The sequence below is a fragment of the Triturus cristatus genome, chromosome 6 (assembly GCF_964204655.1).
Source record: "Triturus cristatus chromosome 6, aTriCri1.1, whole genome shotgun sequence".
In the NCBI taxonomy this organism is placed as follows: domain Eukaryota; kingdom Metazoa; phylum Chordata; class Amphibia; order Caudata; family Salamandridae; genus Triturus; species Triturus cristatus.
Window position 1 is genome coordinate 1222600340 of NC_140589.1, and position 16241 is coordinate 1222616580.

The 16241-nt window shown below is 46.4% G+C and overlaps 1 protein-coding gene across 1 annotated transcript in view; it reads left to right on the forward strand.

Annotated features, from left to right (window-relative positions):
* Positions 1-11143, forward strand: part of LOC146821201 (solute carrier family 60 member 1-like) — a 352809-nt gene extending 341666 nt beyond the window's left edge. The window contains exon 4 of the mRNA XM_085612138.1: positions 7634-11143. Within this exon, the coding sequence (XP_085468264.1) occupies positions 7634-8640 (1007 nt within the window). The 3' untranslated portion in view covers positions 8641-11143. The remainder of the gene's footprint in view (positions 1-7633) is intronic.
* The last annotated feature ends 5098 nt before the right edge of the window (positions 11144-16241 follow it).

A 16241-nucleotide genomic window follows, 5' to 3' on the forward strand; every position in this document is an offset into this window, starting at 1 on the left:
GGGACATTCCCACAGGATGTGGAGAAAAGTGCTCTCACCGTGGCACCCTCGTACGCACTGTGGTGATGGTGGCCTGCCAGGCTTGTGCAGAAGCGTCGAAGGATAGTAGGAGCGATGTAAAATCCGGAGCTGGATCAGTCTAAAAAGCCCCCGTATTGTTATTTCCCTAGGGCCCTGGAGCGCCTCCTGCGACTCCTCGTCATCTATTTTGCCCAGGTCGTCAGACCAGGCGGCTCGCAATGCTGCCAGTAGGTTGGGCAGATTATTCATGAGCTTAAGGTATATTGTTGGAATCGCTTTCTTGGGGATAGGGTCAATTAATAATCTGTCCTCGAGGGGCAAATAATCAGGAAGGAGAGTATCTCCTTTTAACTGGGTCAGCAGGTCATGTCTGAGCTTCAAATAATGAAACCTCTGAATCTTAGCCAGCTCAAACTCTGTCCGTAGGTCCTCAAACGGAAGTGGGGCTCCATCCCTCCACACGTCTCCAAGTCTCTATATTCCTGTGGTCTTCCGTTTTGTAAACCCTTGTAGCGAGGCCACCCTGTCAATCCTGCAATAGACCACAATGGTGTTAGGCTGGTCAGTTTGTTATGCCAACCTAGGGCCCGATTGGCCTCTCTCCAGCATGAGACAACTACCACTGTTTGTGGGGGCCACTTAGGATCATTCTGTCATGAGTTTAGAGACAGGTTTTGGTCTCTCGATTTCCCTCGTCCTACCATTGGTAAAGTGGCAGTAAAAAATCTTGGCGTCTGGTTCGAGGAAAACTTGAATTTTGCAACTCAAGTGAAGAGGCTGGCCGGTGTCTGTTTTGGTATTCTGAAAACTTTGCGGAGGTTTCTTCCCTTTCTTCCTGACAAGGCGAAAGAAACTGTGGTTCGGGCCCTTATTCTATCTCGTCTGGACTACGCAAACGCCCTTTTGGTAGGCAGCCCAGGATATTTGGTCAAGAAACTGCAGGTAGTCCAGAATGCAGCTGCTAGACTTCTCCTTGGCACGGGCTCTAGGTGTAGCATTCGTTTCCATCTGCGCTCTCTGCACTGGCTCCCAGTGGAGTCTCGTTTGAAATTTAAGATGCTCTCCATTGTGCATAGGGCCCTTCAAGGTCTGGGTCCGTGTTATCTGCGTAAGAGGTTTGTCTTCTACACACCCGGGAGGACACTGCGTTCATCTGCTCAGTTTCTGATCCAGACCCCTAGGTTTAATCGCCAAAGAATGGGCGGGAACTCCTTCGGCCGTAAAACAGGCCTTGCTTGGAACTCCCTGCCTGTAGCGCTTCGGGCTACCCAGGACCCTCGTCTGTTTAAAAGTAAATTAAAAACCGTGCTTTTTTAGCCTGTTGGGTTTTTGCCTTTCTTCTTCCTCTTGTCATGAGTTTAGCGCCAGGACACTTCCGAGTAGCTGCGCGCTTTATAAATTAAAGATAACATAACATAACAGATAACAGTATAGTAGTGATTCACAATTCCCTTCTGGCATAACACCTCGGTCTGCCCTATACGCAGGCTCCTCCCTGTCTGAGTATACCCAGTCATTCACTACCAGCAGTTGCGATGCCCAGTAATAAAGTCGTATGTCTGGTATAGCCAGGCCCCCATCGTACACCCCTCTTCTGCAGCTTATGTACCGCTATCCTTGGAGTACCTGCCTGCCACAGCAATTCACGGATATCTTGGGCAATCTTTGTGAAATCTGTTGGTGGGACAGGTATGGGGTATTCTGCAGAATGTATAGCAAGTGCAGCAGGGCCACCATCTTGAAAAGAGCCGCCCTGCCCGCTAAGGACAGTGGTAGGGTTTGCCAATACTGCACGTCACTATGGAGTCTTTCTAACTGGGGGCTGAGGTTTTTGTCTAGAAACAGCTGCTGGTTTCGCACTACCTGGATTCCCAAGTATTTAAAACCCTCTGTAGCTATTGGAGCTGTACACCGCACCAGGAGTCTCGGGGGAGGGGGGGGGGCAGGGGAGGGGGGGAGGGGGGTAGGGGGGGGGGGGCGCTAGCAGGAACACCACCGATTTAGCCCAGTTTATAGAAAATCCCAAGTAGCTCCCAAATAAATCAAAGAGATGGAGCACCCTGGCAATTGAGAAGTAGGGTCTTGCGAGATACAACAAAATATCATCAGCATGCAATGATATGCGTTCCTCCCAGCCTCCCAGTGCTACAATACCCCAGATCATAGGGTCCCTCCTGATCCAGTGCGCCAAGGGCTCCAAGGCCAACGCGAACAGTAGAGGGGACAAAGGGTACCCCTGTCTCGTGCCCCTCCGCAGGGAAAATTGTCGCGACAGCACGCCATTCACACGCACCTAGGCCACCGGCTCCTGGTAAAGGAGTCTTACCCACCTGCAATAATTAGGGCCAAAACCCAACTTTGATAGTACGGCAAACAGATACGGCCATTCAATACTGTCAAAGGCTATGGATGCATCAAGCGCCATCAGCGCTGTTTGCGGACCAGAGGGATCCCGTGTCGTATGTAGCACTCCATATAGCCTACACAAATGATGTCAGGTGCTTCTGTGGGGCATAAATCCTGACTGATCTCTATGGACTAAGTTGGCGATAATCAGTAACAGTCGATTAGTTAGGGTTTGGCCTAATAGCTTGACCTCGACGTTGAGGAGGGAAATCAGTCTGTAAGAGCTACAAAGGTCAGGGGGTCTCCCGGGTTTGTGTATTACCACAATAGTCGCCACCCGTTGATCCACTGGTAACTGTCCCTCTGATTGTGCCTCCTGCAGCATATTGTGGCGCCACTATTTAGGACGCCAGCCCTTTGAATAACTCAACAGGAAGCCCATTGGGGCCAACCGCCTTTCCCACCTTCAAGGATCCCAATGCCGTCGACAACTCGTCTTCCATTATCTCTGTTTCCAAAGCTGTCCTGTCGTCCTCAGGGACCACCAGTAATGAAAAATCACTCAGGAACACGACACAGCCCCTTTCAGATCTCGTGCTGACTGGTGCATAAACACCGTCATAGTATGTTGCAAACACCTCCGCTACCTCTACGCTGTCTACATGGCAAATGCCATCTCCATCTTGGATACACCACCCAAGACCTCTCTCTGTTGCGCTTCTCAAGCCATGCCAATAACCTGGATGCCTTGTCTCCAACATCGTAAAGGCGATGTTGCTCTGCCAGCGCATGTGTCCCTGCTGCCCCCTCCGCCGCTGCTCTAAGTTCGTGCTAATGTAGGGCCAAAGTATGCCGTGAGTCTGCGTCCCCCAGCGTCGCCGCTCTCTGTTCTGCCTGAAGCGCTTCTTGTTCTAAGGATTTTATGTGTCATACTTCTTCCTTTTTTTGGGCCCCTATAAGCGCCTGACCCCTAAGCACTGTATTATATGCCTCCCACAGTGTACGGTGTGAGTCTACTGTGTCTCCATTTGCCCGGAAGTACCATTCCGTACCCTCCCGCAATTTATCCCTCAGCTTACGATCCTTCAATCTTCATGGGTCTATCTTTGGGAACGCCCCTTTATTGTTGTACGCCCCTTGAACCTTTACACATACTGGGGAATGATCAGAGACGCTCCGGGCCATATGCTGGGCAGCTTAGAATTCTCCCACCCTGTCGCCCTGTGTGAGTAAATAATCAAGTTTAGAAAACGAACCGTGGCATGCCGAGTAGTATGTGTACTGTTGCTGTTAGGGGGGCTGCGCCCTCCATATGTCCACTAAACCCAGAGCAGAAAGGAATCCCAGAAGATGCCCCTCATCCCCTTGTTCTAATGAAGCACGCAAACGATCCAGCTCCGGATCTAAAACAGCATTGGCATCACCCCCTGCCAGAAGCGTACTAGTCGGGAGCCCTACAAGGGTTTTGCTAATCATTGGGAAGGTAATCTTCTGTAAACGTGGGGGAGCATAGAACAAGCAGAAGTTTATACTCCATCCCTCCCACCTCTCTGCCACAGCCACGCAACAGCCAGCGTCGTCAGACCAGACTCTCTTCACAATAAGCGGGCAAGCCGACCGCAGCAGGATCCCCACCCCTCGTGCGTCAGATGTGTACCCAGAATGAACCACCAATAGATGACCGAAGCGGTCCAGCGCTTTGTACCTGTTCCCTTTTATGTGATTCTCCTGCATCAGTACAACGTCCGGGGTATGTCGTTTAATATGTTGGAGGACGAGAGTGCTTTGGATTTGGTTCCCCAAACCATTTACATTCCAGGTCCAGGCCGTGAGCTGCGTTGGACTCTCCCTTATCCTAGCCATGGTACCCTAAGCGTGGTCCACATCTCATTCCTCCCCACTCCATCCCTTCCGTCTGTGCATGCACATAATCTGTCTTTTAGTCTTGAGCTAGGAACAAAGAAACAAATAAGAACACAAAGCAAACAATATCCCAACCCCCCCTGCAACCCTGCTTGGTGAGTAGAGAACCTCCCACCTCTCCAACATGCAGAGTGCCTGTCGCCCTAACTGAGTAATTGTAACATGTGCTGTGGGGTACGCATCAGCCTCCAGCCACTGGTTGCTTAAAATAACATTCGGATGAGCAATGCCCCAATAGATATTATGGGTGCTCCTCTGCACCAGTGTCTCTAGTCCAATGTCCCACGGCTGTCCCCGTAGTATAGTCTCTGCAACTGTTCTTCAGAGCCTCAGTTCGATGGTCAGTTCAATGCAGCGCCCACCCCAACCCCCACAAACTCACTCCCTTAATTACAAACATAGTATCCCAATGGTGATCACTTATCTGGTTGCTGGGTCGGGATGTCAGCTTCCAGGTCTTCACCTCTCTGCTGGCCATTCCGCTCTTTGGGGACATTATGTTGGGCTCTGAAGCCTTTTCGCACAACCGTTCTCCAGCCTTCCAGCCAGTCGTTCGCCTCTTCTGGCGCGGTGAAGAAGCAGGTCTTACCCTCTGCAATGATTTTCAGCTTGGCAAGAAATATCATCATATATTTGATATTCTGATTGCGCAGGGTTCGTTTCACTGCATCGAAGGTTCGCCTTTGTCGTTGTACCTGGAGCGGGAAATCCAGGAAGAATTGAATTGTTTCGTTTTCGTACTGTAGATCTCCGTGGTGGTGCATTGTCTGTAAAATTACGTCTCTGTAGTTGAGCAGGCGTGCAATTATCGTGCGGGGGGGGAGTTCCCGGTTTAGGCCTCGGCCCCAGGGCCTGATGGGACCTCTCAATCGAGAAGAACCGAGAGAGGCGTTTCGGCTTCAGCATTCAAAATCAGTTCCTCCAAAAAGAGGTCCTCCGATGACCCCTCCATGCCCTCCGGCACACCCGCCACGCGTATGTTGTTGCATCGGGCTCTACCCTCCTGGTCATCCAGCCGGGACGGAATATCAGGCTGGTTTCTGGTCAATTTCAGGACATGTTCCTGTAGTCGTTTCAACTTTGATTGTAGTCCGTCAATGTTGGATTCCGCCGAGGTCACCTTATCTGCCATCTTATGGAAATCTGCTCTGAGCAGGTTTCCCTCTTCAGTGACCGAGTCCAGTTTCTGCTCCAAGGTCCCCGGAGCACCGTTATCGCACTTAGTATATCCTTCAGCGAAGGGTCCTGGGCTGGATCTTCTCAGTCCTGTCCCGTAGCACCCCTGTGGCGCCTTCCTCACGGCCCATTGCGACAGTGTATTTGTCTATGTGGTTGGCTTGGTCCGGGCCCACACCTTTTGTGCGCCCCATCCGGTGGTCTTTCAATGGTATCAGTAGACTGGAGACGCCTACGATCTCTGCTCGCCCCGGTCTCAGTTGCGCTGGGACGGTCCAACGATCACCTACACCTCCGTCGTACAGGCGGGGAGGGGGCCTCTTTGTAGAACACTTCAGGGTGCCCAATGGCGACACACCCAGCGCCAGGGTCCCGTCAGACTGCGCGCTTCTGGCATCTCCTTAGGTGGACCTGGTCTCACATATCCGGGTCCCGGACACCCCATCAGGGGGCACCCAGGCCACGGTAAATGCGAAAGTTCGTGACCCCCAACCTGCTGAACCAACAGGCTTTTTGGCGTGCTACTGGGGCGCAATGCAGTTTCCTCTGCCGTGTTGCAATTCGCCACAATCCGATAGGCCCCCCGCTGGCCAAACTTACTGTCTCCACGGGGTCAAGGAACTCCCATTTCAGTGTTTCCTCCTGAGCTCCCAGGGCAGGCTTAGTCTCACTCCGCGGGTGCTTCACTCCTTCAATTGCGCCCGCAGCTGCTCATGCACCATCTCTTGTGCAGACGGGGGGGCCATACACAGGGAGGGAGGGCCCTCGCACACCCAAGCCGCAGCACTCACTGTTGTGCCCAGGTCAAGGGCCGCTCTCTGCTGACTCCACCGGCCCGCTCACCAACTTCCAGCGTACCCGCCGGGTCCGCCACTCCCAAAGCTGCGCCCTTATGCGTCGCGATCGTTGCATCCTGCTGCTCATGCGGCTGCCAGCGGAGGGGGCGGGGCTCTACACAAATGCCGCTCCACACGCGGCCACACACCTGTCTGCCAGCCTTCGGTAATCATCGGTGGCAGATCACAGCAGCGCCCGCTCCGCAGCGGTCAGGCCTGACGGGGCAGCGCCATTTTGTCTGCGCCTGCTCCCGCGGCCGCCGTTGATAACTTCGGTCTCCCGTGCCTCTGGACAGCCCGAAACTCGCCAGAGAGATCGCTGCGGGCTCCCGGTCCTCTTCGCTTCACCGAGAGTTCACCAAAATGCGGATAATGACAGATTTAATGGGGCAAGCACTGTGTGGCTAACGCAGCTCTATAGAGTTGCGGCCATCTTAGCCGGCTGCTGGCCAAGTCCCGTCCACCCTCTTCTTTTGACCCTGACCATCAACTTCTCTCCCCTGTATCTCCCAATCTTGCTAAGCCTGGGCAGAGTTTGCTGAGTTCCGCTATGCAGAATTCCGAGAAGTGCAAAAAAAACTCCACCGCGCTACGCGGGTCTCCGCGAGCAGTGGAGTGCATTAGATAAATGCCGTTCACAGTGATTTTTAGTGCCAGGTACTTGTCCGCACTGTGCAATCATCGCAAATGACACCATGCACAGCGCAAGCGGGCGCGTCTTCCTTTTATGCCGCTTGAGTAGATTTTTAATCAAGCTGTAGCTTTCTCAACACGAACGGACAGTTTCTCAACGCGAGCGGTCGCGAGCATATGCGACCACTCTCAATGAGAAATCTGACCGGGAGGTTGATTTTCCACGCTCGCCAACTTGATGTTGACGATCGTGAACCAGAAAAAAATGTCACCGTGAGGTTGATTTTCCTTGCTCGCTCTCGCCAACTTGATATTGACGAACACGAGCGAGATAAAAAAAACTCTGCTACGCTATGCAAAACAGAGTTTTTCGGAACTCCGCAAGCTCCGCATAACGCAGTGTGGGAAACTCCGCAAACTCAGCGAGCGGAGCGGAGTTCACCGCCCAGACTTAAATCTTGCTCAAGTTCATACTTATTTTCCATTTATTAAACATTATTCTACTGACTAATTAAATTTTAAGCAAAACGTATGTTACTAAATACACACTTATAAATAATTTCCATCGACAGCTAGAAAATCGTGTTTGTGTCTATTCATTTCCAAAAATATTAGCCCGATTTGTGGTTCAAAATATGATGGTGTGACTAGACTATAACAGTAGTTATACTGATGTAAAATTTTTTTTTTCTTGGCAGGTGGAAACGTCGTTATATTGGATGCCTATGGCACAAATTCTGGGCCCCATATTCAGGCCATTCACTTCAGTTTTGCTTTGGGTTCCGTTGTCGCTCCATTGCTTTCCAAGATGGCTCTGGACCTGATACCTTTGCAAGAGATTGGAAGCAATACTACAACCGGACTCCTTCACAACAGAAACATTGAGCTGTTCGGGCTCGAAATCTCAATTGCCATGTTGCCCTATATTGTAATTGCCACTTACATTTTGTTTGTTTCCTTGGTTTTGTTTATTTTATTTTTAAGTAGTATCCAGAAACGTGAGAAAAGGGACGAATCAGAAGAGAAGCAGCAAACTGCAGTGTACCACAACCCTCTTATGTTCCTCTTGTTCCTCTTCTTTTTATTCTATGTAGGTGCAGAGGTTGCCTACGGTTCTTATGTATATACTTATGCAACTACCTTCGTCCACATGGAGGAGACAAAAGCAGCGGGGCTGAATTCCCTCTTTTGGGGCGCCTTTGCTTCAGTCCGAGGCCTCGCCATCTTTTTAGCAGTTTGTATTTATCCCGGCACAATGATTCTGTTCAGCGTGATAGGCTGCACGGTGTCCTCCCTTGTGATGGTGCTTTTCAATCAGAACCTCATAGTGCTTTGGGCAGGCACTGCAGTTTATGGTGCTTCCATGGCTGCCGCCCTCCCCTGTGGCATTTCCTGGGCCAAACAGTACACCTCAATCAGCGGGAAATCAGCTTCTCTGTTCGTCATCGGTTCAGCCTTAGGAGAGATGGGCATTCCTGTCACTGTGGGATTTCTACAAGGCAAATTTGAGGAATTGCCCGTACTCATGTACATAATATTGGGATGTGCTGTGATTTCAACTTTTATATTCCCAGTCGCATACAAAATAGCAACCACCACACCTGAGAGGACTGCAAAGCACATGGGAGACGGCGAGGACAGGAAAGCGCTTCTGTCGGGGCCAGGGCATCACGAAGACGACGACGATGAGCGAGACTGGAATTAGGTAGACTTTGAGGTGATAGAAATGAATGACACAAGGAGAAATTCAATGTTAGAGACTTTTCTGGTTATCCCAGTGGAGTCACCAGGAAAAGCAGCAAGCCAGCCTGTGGTGAAGAACTCAACTGTCCAATTGTCCCTCTTGATTTCCCCTAAAAGAGCTCTTCGACAGAGAGAAAAGCGACTAGATGTGTGATGGACACTGTCTGCTATGTTATTTTTTAAATGAACCTGCAGCTGATGATTCACTGTGGTAGATTCAAAAAGGTATGAAGGAAGCCGTGCAATAGGGGAGAGGATGTGGCCTAACGGCTAGGGTGGTCAATCTCAAATCTAAGGAACCGGGTTCAAGTCTCTGCAATGATGCTCGACATGCTGTGATTCTGGGCAAATTATTTAATTTACCCGTGCCTAACAAAAAAAATGAATGTGTCCTTGTGTAATGCAACTGGTGCTCATGTAAAGCGCTCCGATACCTTCAGGTCAAGATTGTGCTATATAAAACTACGATAAAAAAAGAAATATGATCAGCTTTTATTTCCACAAGTGGTGTCCAATTTTCTGAATCATGGAACAGTCATTCTGGTGCTGGATCTCCGTCCAGGTTGACGGCACCCTGCTTTACAGATGGTACTTGATGTGTATATCTGCAATACATCTGACATTGTTTTACATGAAGGATGTGTTGAATCTGATCAAGTTTTATGAGGTCTTTCAACTCAAGATCAGCTGTTCAGTCTGGACTAAGGCCATGCGATCGGATGTCTTAATGACAACAGAAGGCCGTTGCCCTGTATGAGACAAGTTGTGGTTTCAGGGACAGGAGCCAGCAGGTTATAGGAGTTGGCTGTCTTTGCACAGGACAGTCCGCGGAGAAGACACTGGCGGAACCCGCTAAAATCTACATTTGCTTTCTAGCAATTTTAGAACGCGTTGCCATGGCAGTGAGCGGAAGCTTGCACTGTTGCCCCGTCAAGGGCATTTCCACTCCCCTCCTCAAAGTGTGGGACTTGATCTTGTAACTCAAGCTACAAGTTTACACTGGAATATATACAAATATATATTTAGATTTTTTAATTCTTGTATTTTTTGTAACAAGCATATGTTTACTTTGGGTTAATCTGGATATAGCTTTTGTGTGATTTTTACATAGCTTTATGTTGCTTTTTTTTTGGTTTGGACCTCATGTAGATTGCATTTGATATGATCATTTAAATTGTGATTTATTTCATTTGGATTCGCTCTGAACACTTTAAGGGGAAGAATATCACAGCGCCCCGGTGGTAGATTGCTGTCTGGCATACCATGCCTTCAGAAAGTATTCAAGTTGTGTATTTGTTCGGGAACCACGTGCTTAAGTTGTTTCAGAATAATGGCTTTTGTGATAGGAACTAAATAGCCTACTGACTTTTCTGTCTGTTATATCACTACTTACAAACTGGCAGGATGGCACCTGTAACTTAACATTTTATGAAGCTGGTCTTGCATCATGAAACAGAAAACTGTAATTGGATTAGGCATGACCATCTTTAATCGGGCAAAACCAGAGGACTCAAAAAGTTACTGCAAAAATGTTTTTTAAAATTAAGGGCCATATTAGCAACAAACTGCGAAATTTTTTATCGCCAGCTATCGCTGGAATATATCACCACGCTAACGCTGTATTAGCAACAATTAGCGCTATGACGATAAATATTCCAGCGATAGCGGGAGGAAAGGGCCAACATCGCGACAAAACCAGCGATGTTGCATGGGGAAGGGGGAAAACCTTGTTGATACGACCCTGTGGTCGTATCAGCATACTCCACCCCCCATGTTAGGTATGGTTGAGTCAGGAAAATAGCAGCTGTTAAAAAACCGGCGATGACCCCGGTTAGCGCGACTTTCCACGTCGCTAACCGGGGCCCGGGCCTCTTTGCTAATAGGCGATAGGCCTGTTAGCGGCTGTTTACCAGGTCTGTTGGTTGGGAACGCCTACTTTGCATGTTAGCGACAGCTTGCTGATAGGGCGATAGAAATATCGCCGCTTTAGCAGGTAAAGGTCCGCTAAAGCGGCAATATTGCCCTTGCTAATATGCCCCCTGGTTCAAAAGAAAGTAAAGTTTTTTTAAGGTACTGGGCAAGAAAGAGTTTGTATCTTTCATTATGTTATTTAAAGGGTTTGTATACATATTTTTGTATTCTAGAATTGCAAAAGTGCAGTGATATATAAAAATCTTTCATGGTTCCTTGTGAAATACGGATTTCGTCATGATAGTGGCAGCCCGCAAACCACTCTGCACCGCTTTAGCATTGTATGGGCTACTAGGATATGTGGCATCAAGAACCAAATTATGTTGAATAGTTTTCTTAATTATGCAGCAAAAAATGCAAATTATGCAGCATAGTCTCTGTCAGTATTGTTTTCATCCATTTTATGAAATCTGAATTTTTCGCAAATTATCTGTCAAATCATGTGTGAAATGCATTTAATTCTTAAATCTGTGGTAAATCCTGCAGTCCTCTGAGCTTCCCGATTGTCCATTGTTTTATAAACAGCAAATTCACGAAAGGCAAAGCTAAATGTTTATATTGCAATTAATGCAAATTGTTAGAAGCAATTTAAAAAATCACCTTTTCAAGATAACTATCCAAAATAAACTAGTAATATAAAAAAAATAACTGCCAACTTGTATAAGATGGTCCTATATTGCCATCTCGAGAGTCTGGTGACGTACAAACCACGAGGCCCTATGTCACCGAAACCCATTGATGGCAGTATTGGACATATTAAAACATTTGCTGCATGTATAATAGATGTGTATGTTATGTGTATTGTATAGCATACAACTCATCCGTGAGGGTTCCTGGCGGTGTGTGTGCCAAGGTTAAATAATATCATGTTTGTCACTTCATGGACAGCAAATTTAAGTGGTGCACTTACTTATGTGTTTTCATTTTGTGTCTAGGCTTAGGAAAGTAATTTAGTTAGTAATTTCGTGACTCCTTGTGGCTCCTCTTGCTGCATTAATAAGGGGATTACTAGAGCAATTATAAATGACGGTACATATAGCACCTTCCATTGTGAGAGTAAGTTGGTGCTTGTATATGCAAACAGTGAAACATTTAGCCTGAAGTTGTTGGAACCATCAGTATGGGCTTCCATATTTAAAAAAGCGCTAGTTCTGGAACCTAGATGCCTATTTAGAGTGATCTCCAAGCCATTCCTTTTAGCGTTAATACTTTTACTTCCAACTTAGTTTTAGCTTCTCCAGTAGGCCAAGTGGACCTGAAGCTGCTTCTTGTTCTACTTCAGTGACTGTGTTTGGGTCAGTGCGTTTAATTTTTGAGATTTTCCCCCTTTTGACTCAATGCGGTTCCTCAAAAGCCCTGTCCATTTTACTCTAACATTTTAGTTTCTTCAACAGCACCTTAATGATTGGGTCTGTGTCTCTTAGTCAGGCCTGAACCATGCTCATGCTATGACAGAAACTGTCTATTAGTTGGCCTGCATCATCTCTCTGAAACTTGCATCTGGACAGTTAATTCCTTTTGTGCAAAAATAATTCGAAGTTACAGAACAAAGGGATCATTATGCAAGAGAATGAGCTTGTCAGAAAGCAAGTATGTCTACTTTATTGGGGCTTTTTAGGCCATCTTATGCCCGGCATCTCCTCCTTTCTTCAGACCTGGTAGATTGTCATTTTTGCAGTAGCATTCTGTAATGTTGGGTGTTTGTAGTAGCTGATCCGCATAATTTATCAACTTCAGATGTTTTAGGATTAATAATCCAGTGTACACCTGCATTCAATCTGCCATTGGTATGAGGTCCTACTGGAACAACCTAACTTGGGGGCATATTATCAAGACAGGCGATAAAATTATCGCCGCTTTAGAGGCAGAAAACTGCCACTAAAACGGCAATAATGGGCTTGATAATATGCTCTATGGAATTCCAATTGAAGCTCAGGTTAGATGTCCTTCACATCTAACATGGGCTTCCATTGGAATTCCATAGAGCATATTATCAAGCCCATTATCGCCGTTTTAGCGGCAGTTTTCTGCCTCTAAAGCAGCGATAATTTTCTCACCTGTCTTGATAATATGCCCCTTGCAGAGTAAGATCAGAGTAAGGAACAGATCTCAAAAGAGATATTGAACTACATCACCAGGAGGAAGAGTCAGGCGGTAAGTTCTGGGTCTGGGCTACTGAGTGTGGCACACCCTTCATGCCTTCCCCATGCCTTGTGGAGGTACCTTCACTGGCCCTATGCAATTGGTGTGAGTAACCCAGGAAAGGTGAAACTACCTGCTCGATAGACTGTATCCGTCAGTACCTGATCACATGTTCTAACCAGTTGTCATGATCCAAGGTAAGGGTGAAACATCGAGAGGGCAAAGGATTCTTTCAGAACTAGACACCCTGCTCCAGAGGCTTTGTGGCCCCACTGGGTGAAGCCTGGACCATCATCTTGGTGCATAGATCCCAAGCTGTTGTTGCACCAGAGGACTGAGCCATTCTTTCCTTCAGGGTTTAATGTAGCAGGTGTGATGCATCGAGAGGTGGAGCCCATCTAACTCTCACTCTGCCTCCTTGTGGCCTGTCTTTCTCCGGTCTGGAGACCAGTAACAAGCAGAGAAGCCCATCTCCTTCTTTAGGTGGTCGGTGTTGCAGTCCCAGCCTGATGGGATTGGACCGTCTACTGACTCTTCCTCTGCATTTGAGCCTGGCTTCCGTGCTGTGCAGGTTGATGTTGAGAAGGCAAGGGTCACATGCCAGTGAGCATCTCAGCAGGAAAAAACATATAAGGCAAGTTTCCCCCAGTTACTTCTCCCTCTATTTCTCTCTCCCTCTCCCTCACCCTGTACCAAGGGAAATTGTATGTGTTTTAAAATGTTACTAGCCAGCACTTGCATATATATTTATATCAAAAAGACAGCCAGCAGTGGTGTTTCTGGATGACGCCGGTCAAATATCCCAATCTTATAGTTCTCTTATTCCCACTCCTGGAGTTCTGACTGCTCACAATACTCAATCCTTGGTAAATGCTTTCACAATATTAGGGCAACCTAATTTCTTTGTTCACATTAAACTTTCCAATTCCAATTCGAATTGCATGTATCTGTAGTCACTCTTTTGTTTTCAATTACTTTCCATATCTCGTTTTTCAATTAATTTCCGGACGTTGGTGTCCTATTTCATAAAGTTCTTTTTAGTATCCAATTCCATCACATTTAGACCCAGCCAACGTGGTTCATCCCTTAAAGGGACTTCATCATGGTAATTTGATTTATCCTCCTTCTCAAAATTCTTGAGTCGATACTGTCAATATATATAGTAAAAATAAAAAGGGCGTAAGGACGCAACCCTGTCTGATTCCACTGGTAACTCTAAATTGTGTGGTGCAATCCCCGTTGGGGCCGTAGCATATCCAAGATGTTAAATGGTTGTATAGCTGTGATAAAAGGCTCATTAAATTGTGTGGGGCACCCATCCCAACCAGCGTTTGCCAAAGCTTTACATGATTCACTACATCAAAGTCACTGGTAAGGTCGATGAAACATAAGTGAAGCTGACCTTCCTCAACTATCGTATATTTCCTTATTAACGTCTCGAGGTTGACACATCGCTCAACCGTTCCAATACCCCTTCTAAAACCAAATTGGGCAGCTGTTAAGATGTTTGTCTCGACCCAACATTCCAGTCTATTCAGCATAATTCTACCCATTAATTTGGACGTGGAGTCAAGAAGGGATATTGGTTGGTAGCATTTTCCGCTTCCTCTATCGCCTTTTTTGAAAATAGGGACAATCATGCTTTCCGCCCAGGTTATAGGAAGCGTCCCGCTAATATTTGGATTAAAAAAGTTAACAAAAATCGGGGACCAAAAATCAGCATTGTACTTAAAAATGTCAATAGGGACCCCATCCGGGCCTGCAGCTTTAACACTAACGCTATTTTTTAGGGCGGGTTTAATCTCCTCAATAATAGTGGGTTCTATCTTAGCAACAGGGGTATAATTTTACAGTTTTCATCCGTTTCAATAGTCTCATGTTTGGGATTAAAAAGGTTCTCAAAATGGGACAGCCAATCTTCAGGACTCACTACCGTTTCAACTTTTGCAGATAAGGTATCCTTAAATAGCGGTTGATCTATTGTTTTCCAGAATAGGGTAGAGTCCTTAGTCTCTGCCGCTTGGATCAGGCTATCCCAGGCGGACTCCCTAATTTCTAATTTCCTTAATTTTAATGCTTCCTTGTAGCATTTCCTAAGGGTACAGATGCTTTCACTGTTTCTAGGTCTTACTTTTAATGCCTCCTTCAAGTCTTTATTTAATTTAGAACACTGCATATTGAACCATCTAGGATGGTGGTCCTTAAGTTTCTTCTTCCTATATTTCAAATTATTGGAAATTTCAGCAGCAATGTTTTGGAAAGCACTTACTATCTCGGTGTTGGTGGATGATTTATCCAGGCATATGTTAATAAAGTGATTAGTATTTTTAACTATGTTATCCATAAAGGCTGTCGGGTTAACACCTGACCACTTAATGGAGATCCCATTTTCACCTTGTGTTTTAATTTCTCAAGTCGAGACAAACACCTTCTCTGTGTGATATAAGCTTGTGATCAGCATTAGGAGCCGAGCGTGATGGTCACTATACAAGCTAGCCTGTATGTAACACTTTTCCACAAAGGGCCTACAATTCCTTGATGTCAAAATGTGGTCAATACATGACGATGGTCTAGCCCCTTCATAGGATTTATTTACATATCGACCCCCATATTCTCCAAGCTCCACAATTGTTATGTTTATACATAACATGGTTAATTGCCTCACCATAAGGGTTATGGGGGAAGTGAAAAATACAATCTCTATGTGTGTCTCCATGGCCACAGCGATCCGCTGTTGAAATGTTACATACCTCACTAATGAAATCCCCCGCCCAGATTAATATATAATCCCCCCACCCCCTTCAAGAAAACATCCAGCTCCTCTTCCATTTTGATAATCACCCCATGTTTCGTTTTTATCAAAAATATTATTGTAAAAGTTAATCACCACAATGGAATGCTGTTTCCCTTAAACAGAAAAGAATAAGAACTGGAAAAACTGTGATTTTGTAAAAAAACTTCTTTAGAATCAGAGGGAAGTCATCGCAAATAATACTGCTAGGCCTCCTCTAGCTCTCCCCGCCTTTGATGGGGTTGCTTCTGTAAAAATTGTTTTAAAACCGTTTATAAAAAAACATTTGGTGAGCCAAGTTTCTTGTAATAAGATCAATGTACAATCTTGAATACTATTAAGCCAATCTGTTTGGTGTAACTTGTTTTTGACCCCTGCAATGTTCCAGGACATAAATGTTAGTGAACCGTATGGAAGATAACTAGTTAAATTAATGCCAGAAATATTATTTGAGATCTGGAATTACTTCTATAACGTTCAGTTTCCAAGATACGCTTCTGAAAGAAATGGACCGAATGTGATAAGTGGACCTGTGTTTGATTATAACTATGACGGCCATTATGACAGTCTTGATGAAATTGGGCAGTAAGTATAACCCAGTGTCCAAAATGAAGGTACCAAGAATGTGATAGAGATTGGCTAGAAAGAGATGATGTAGG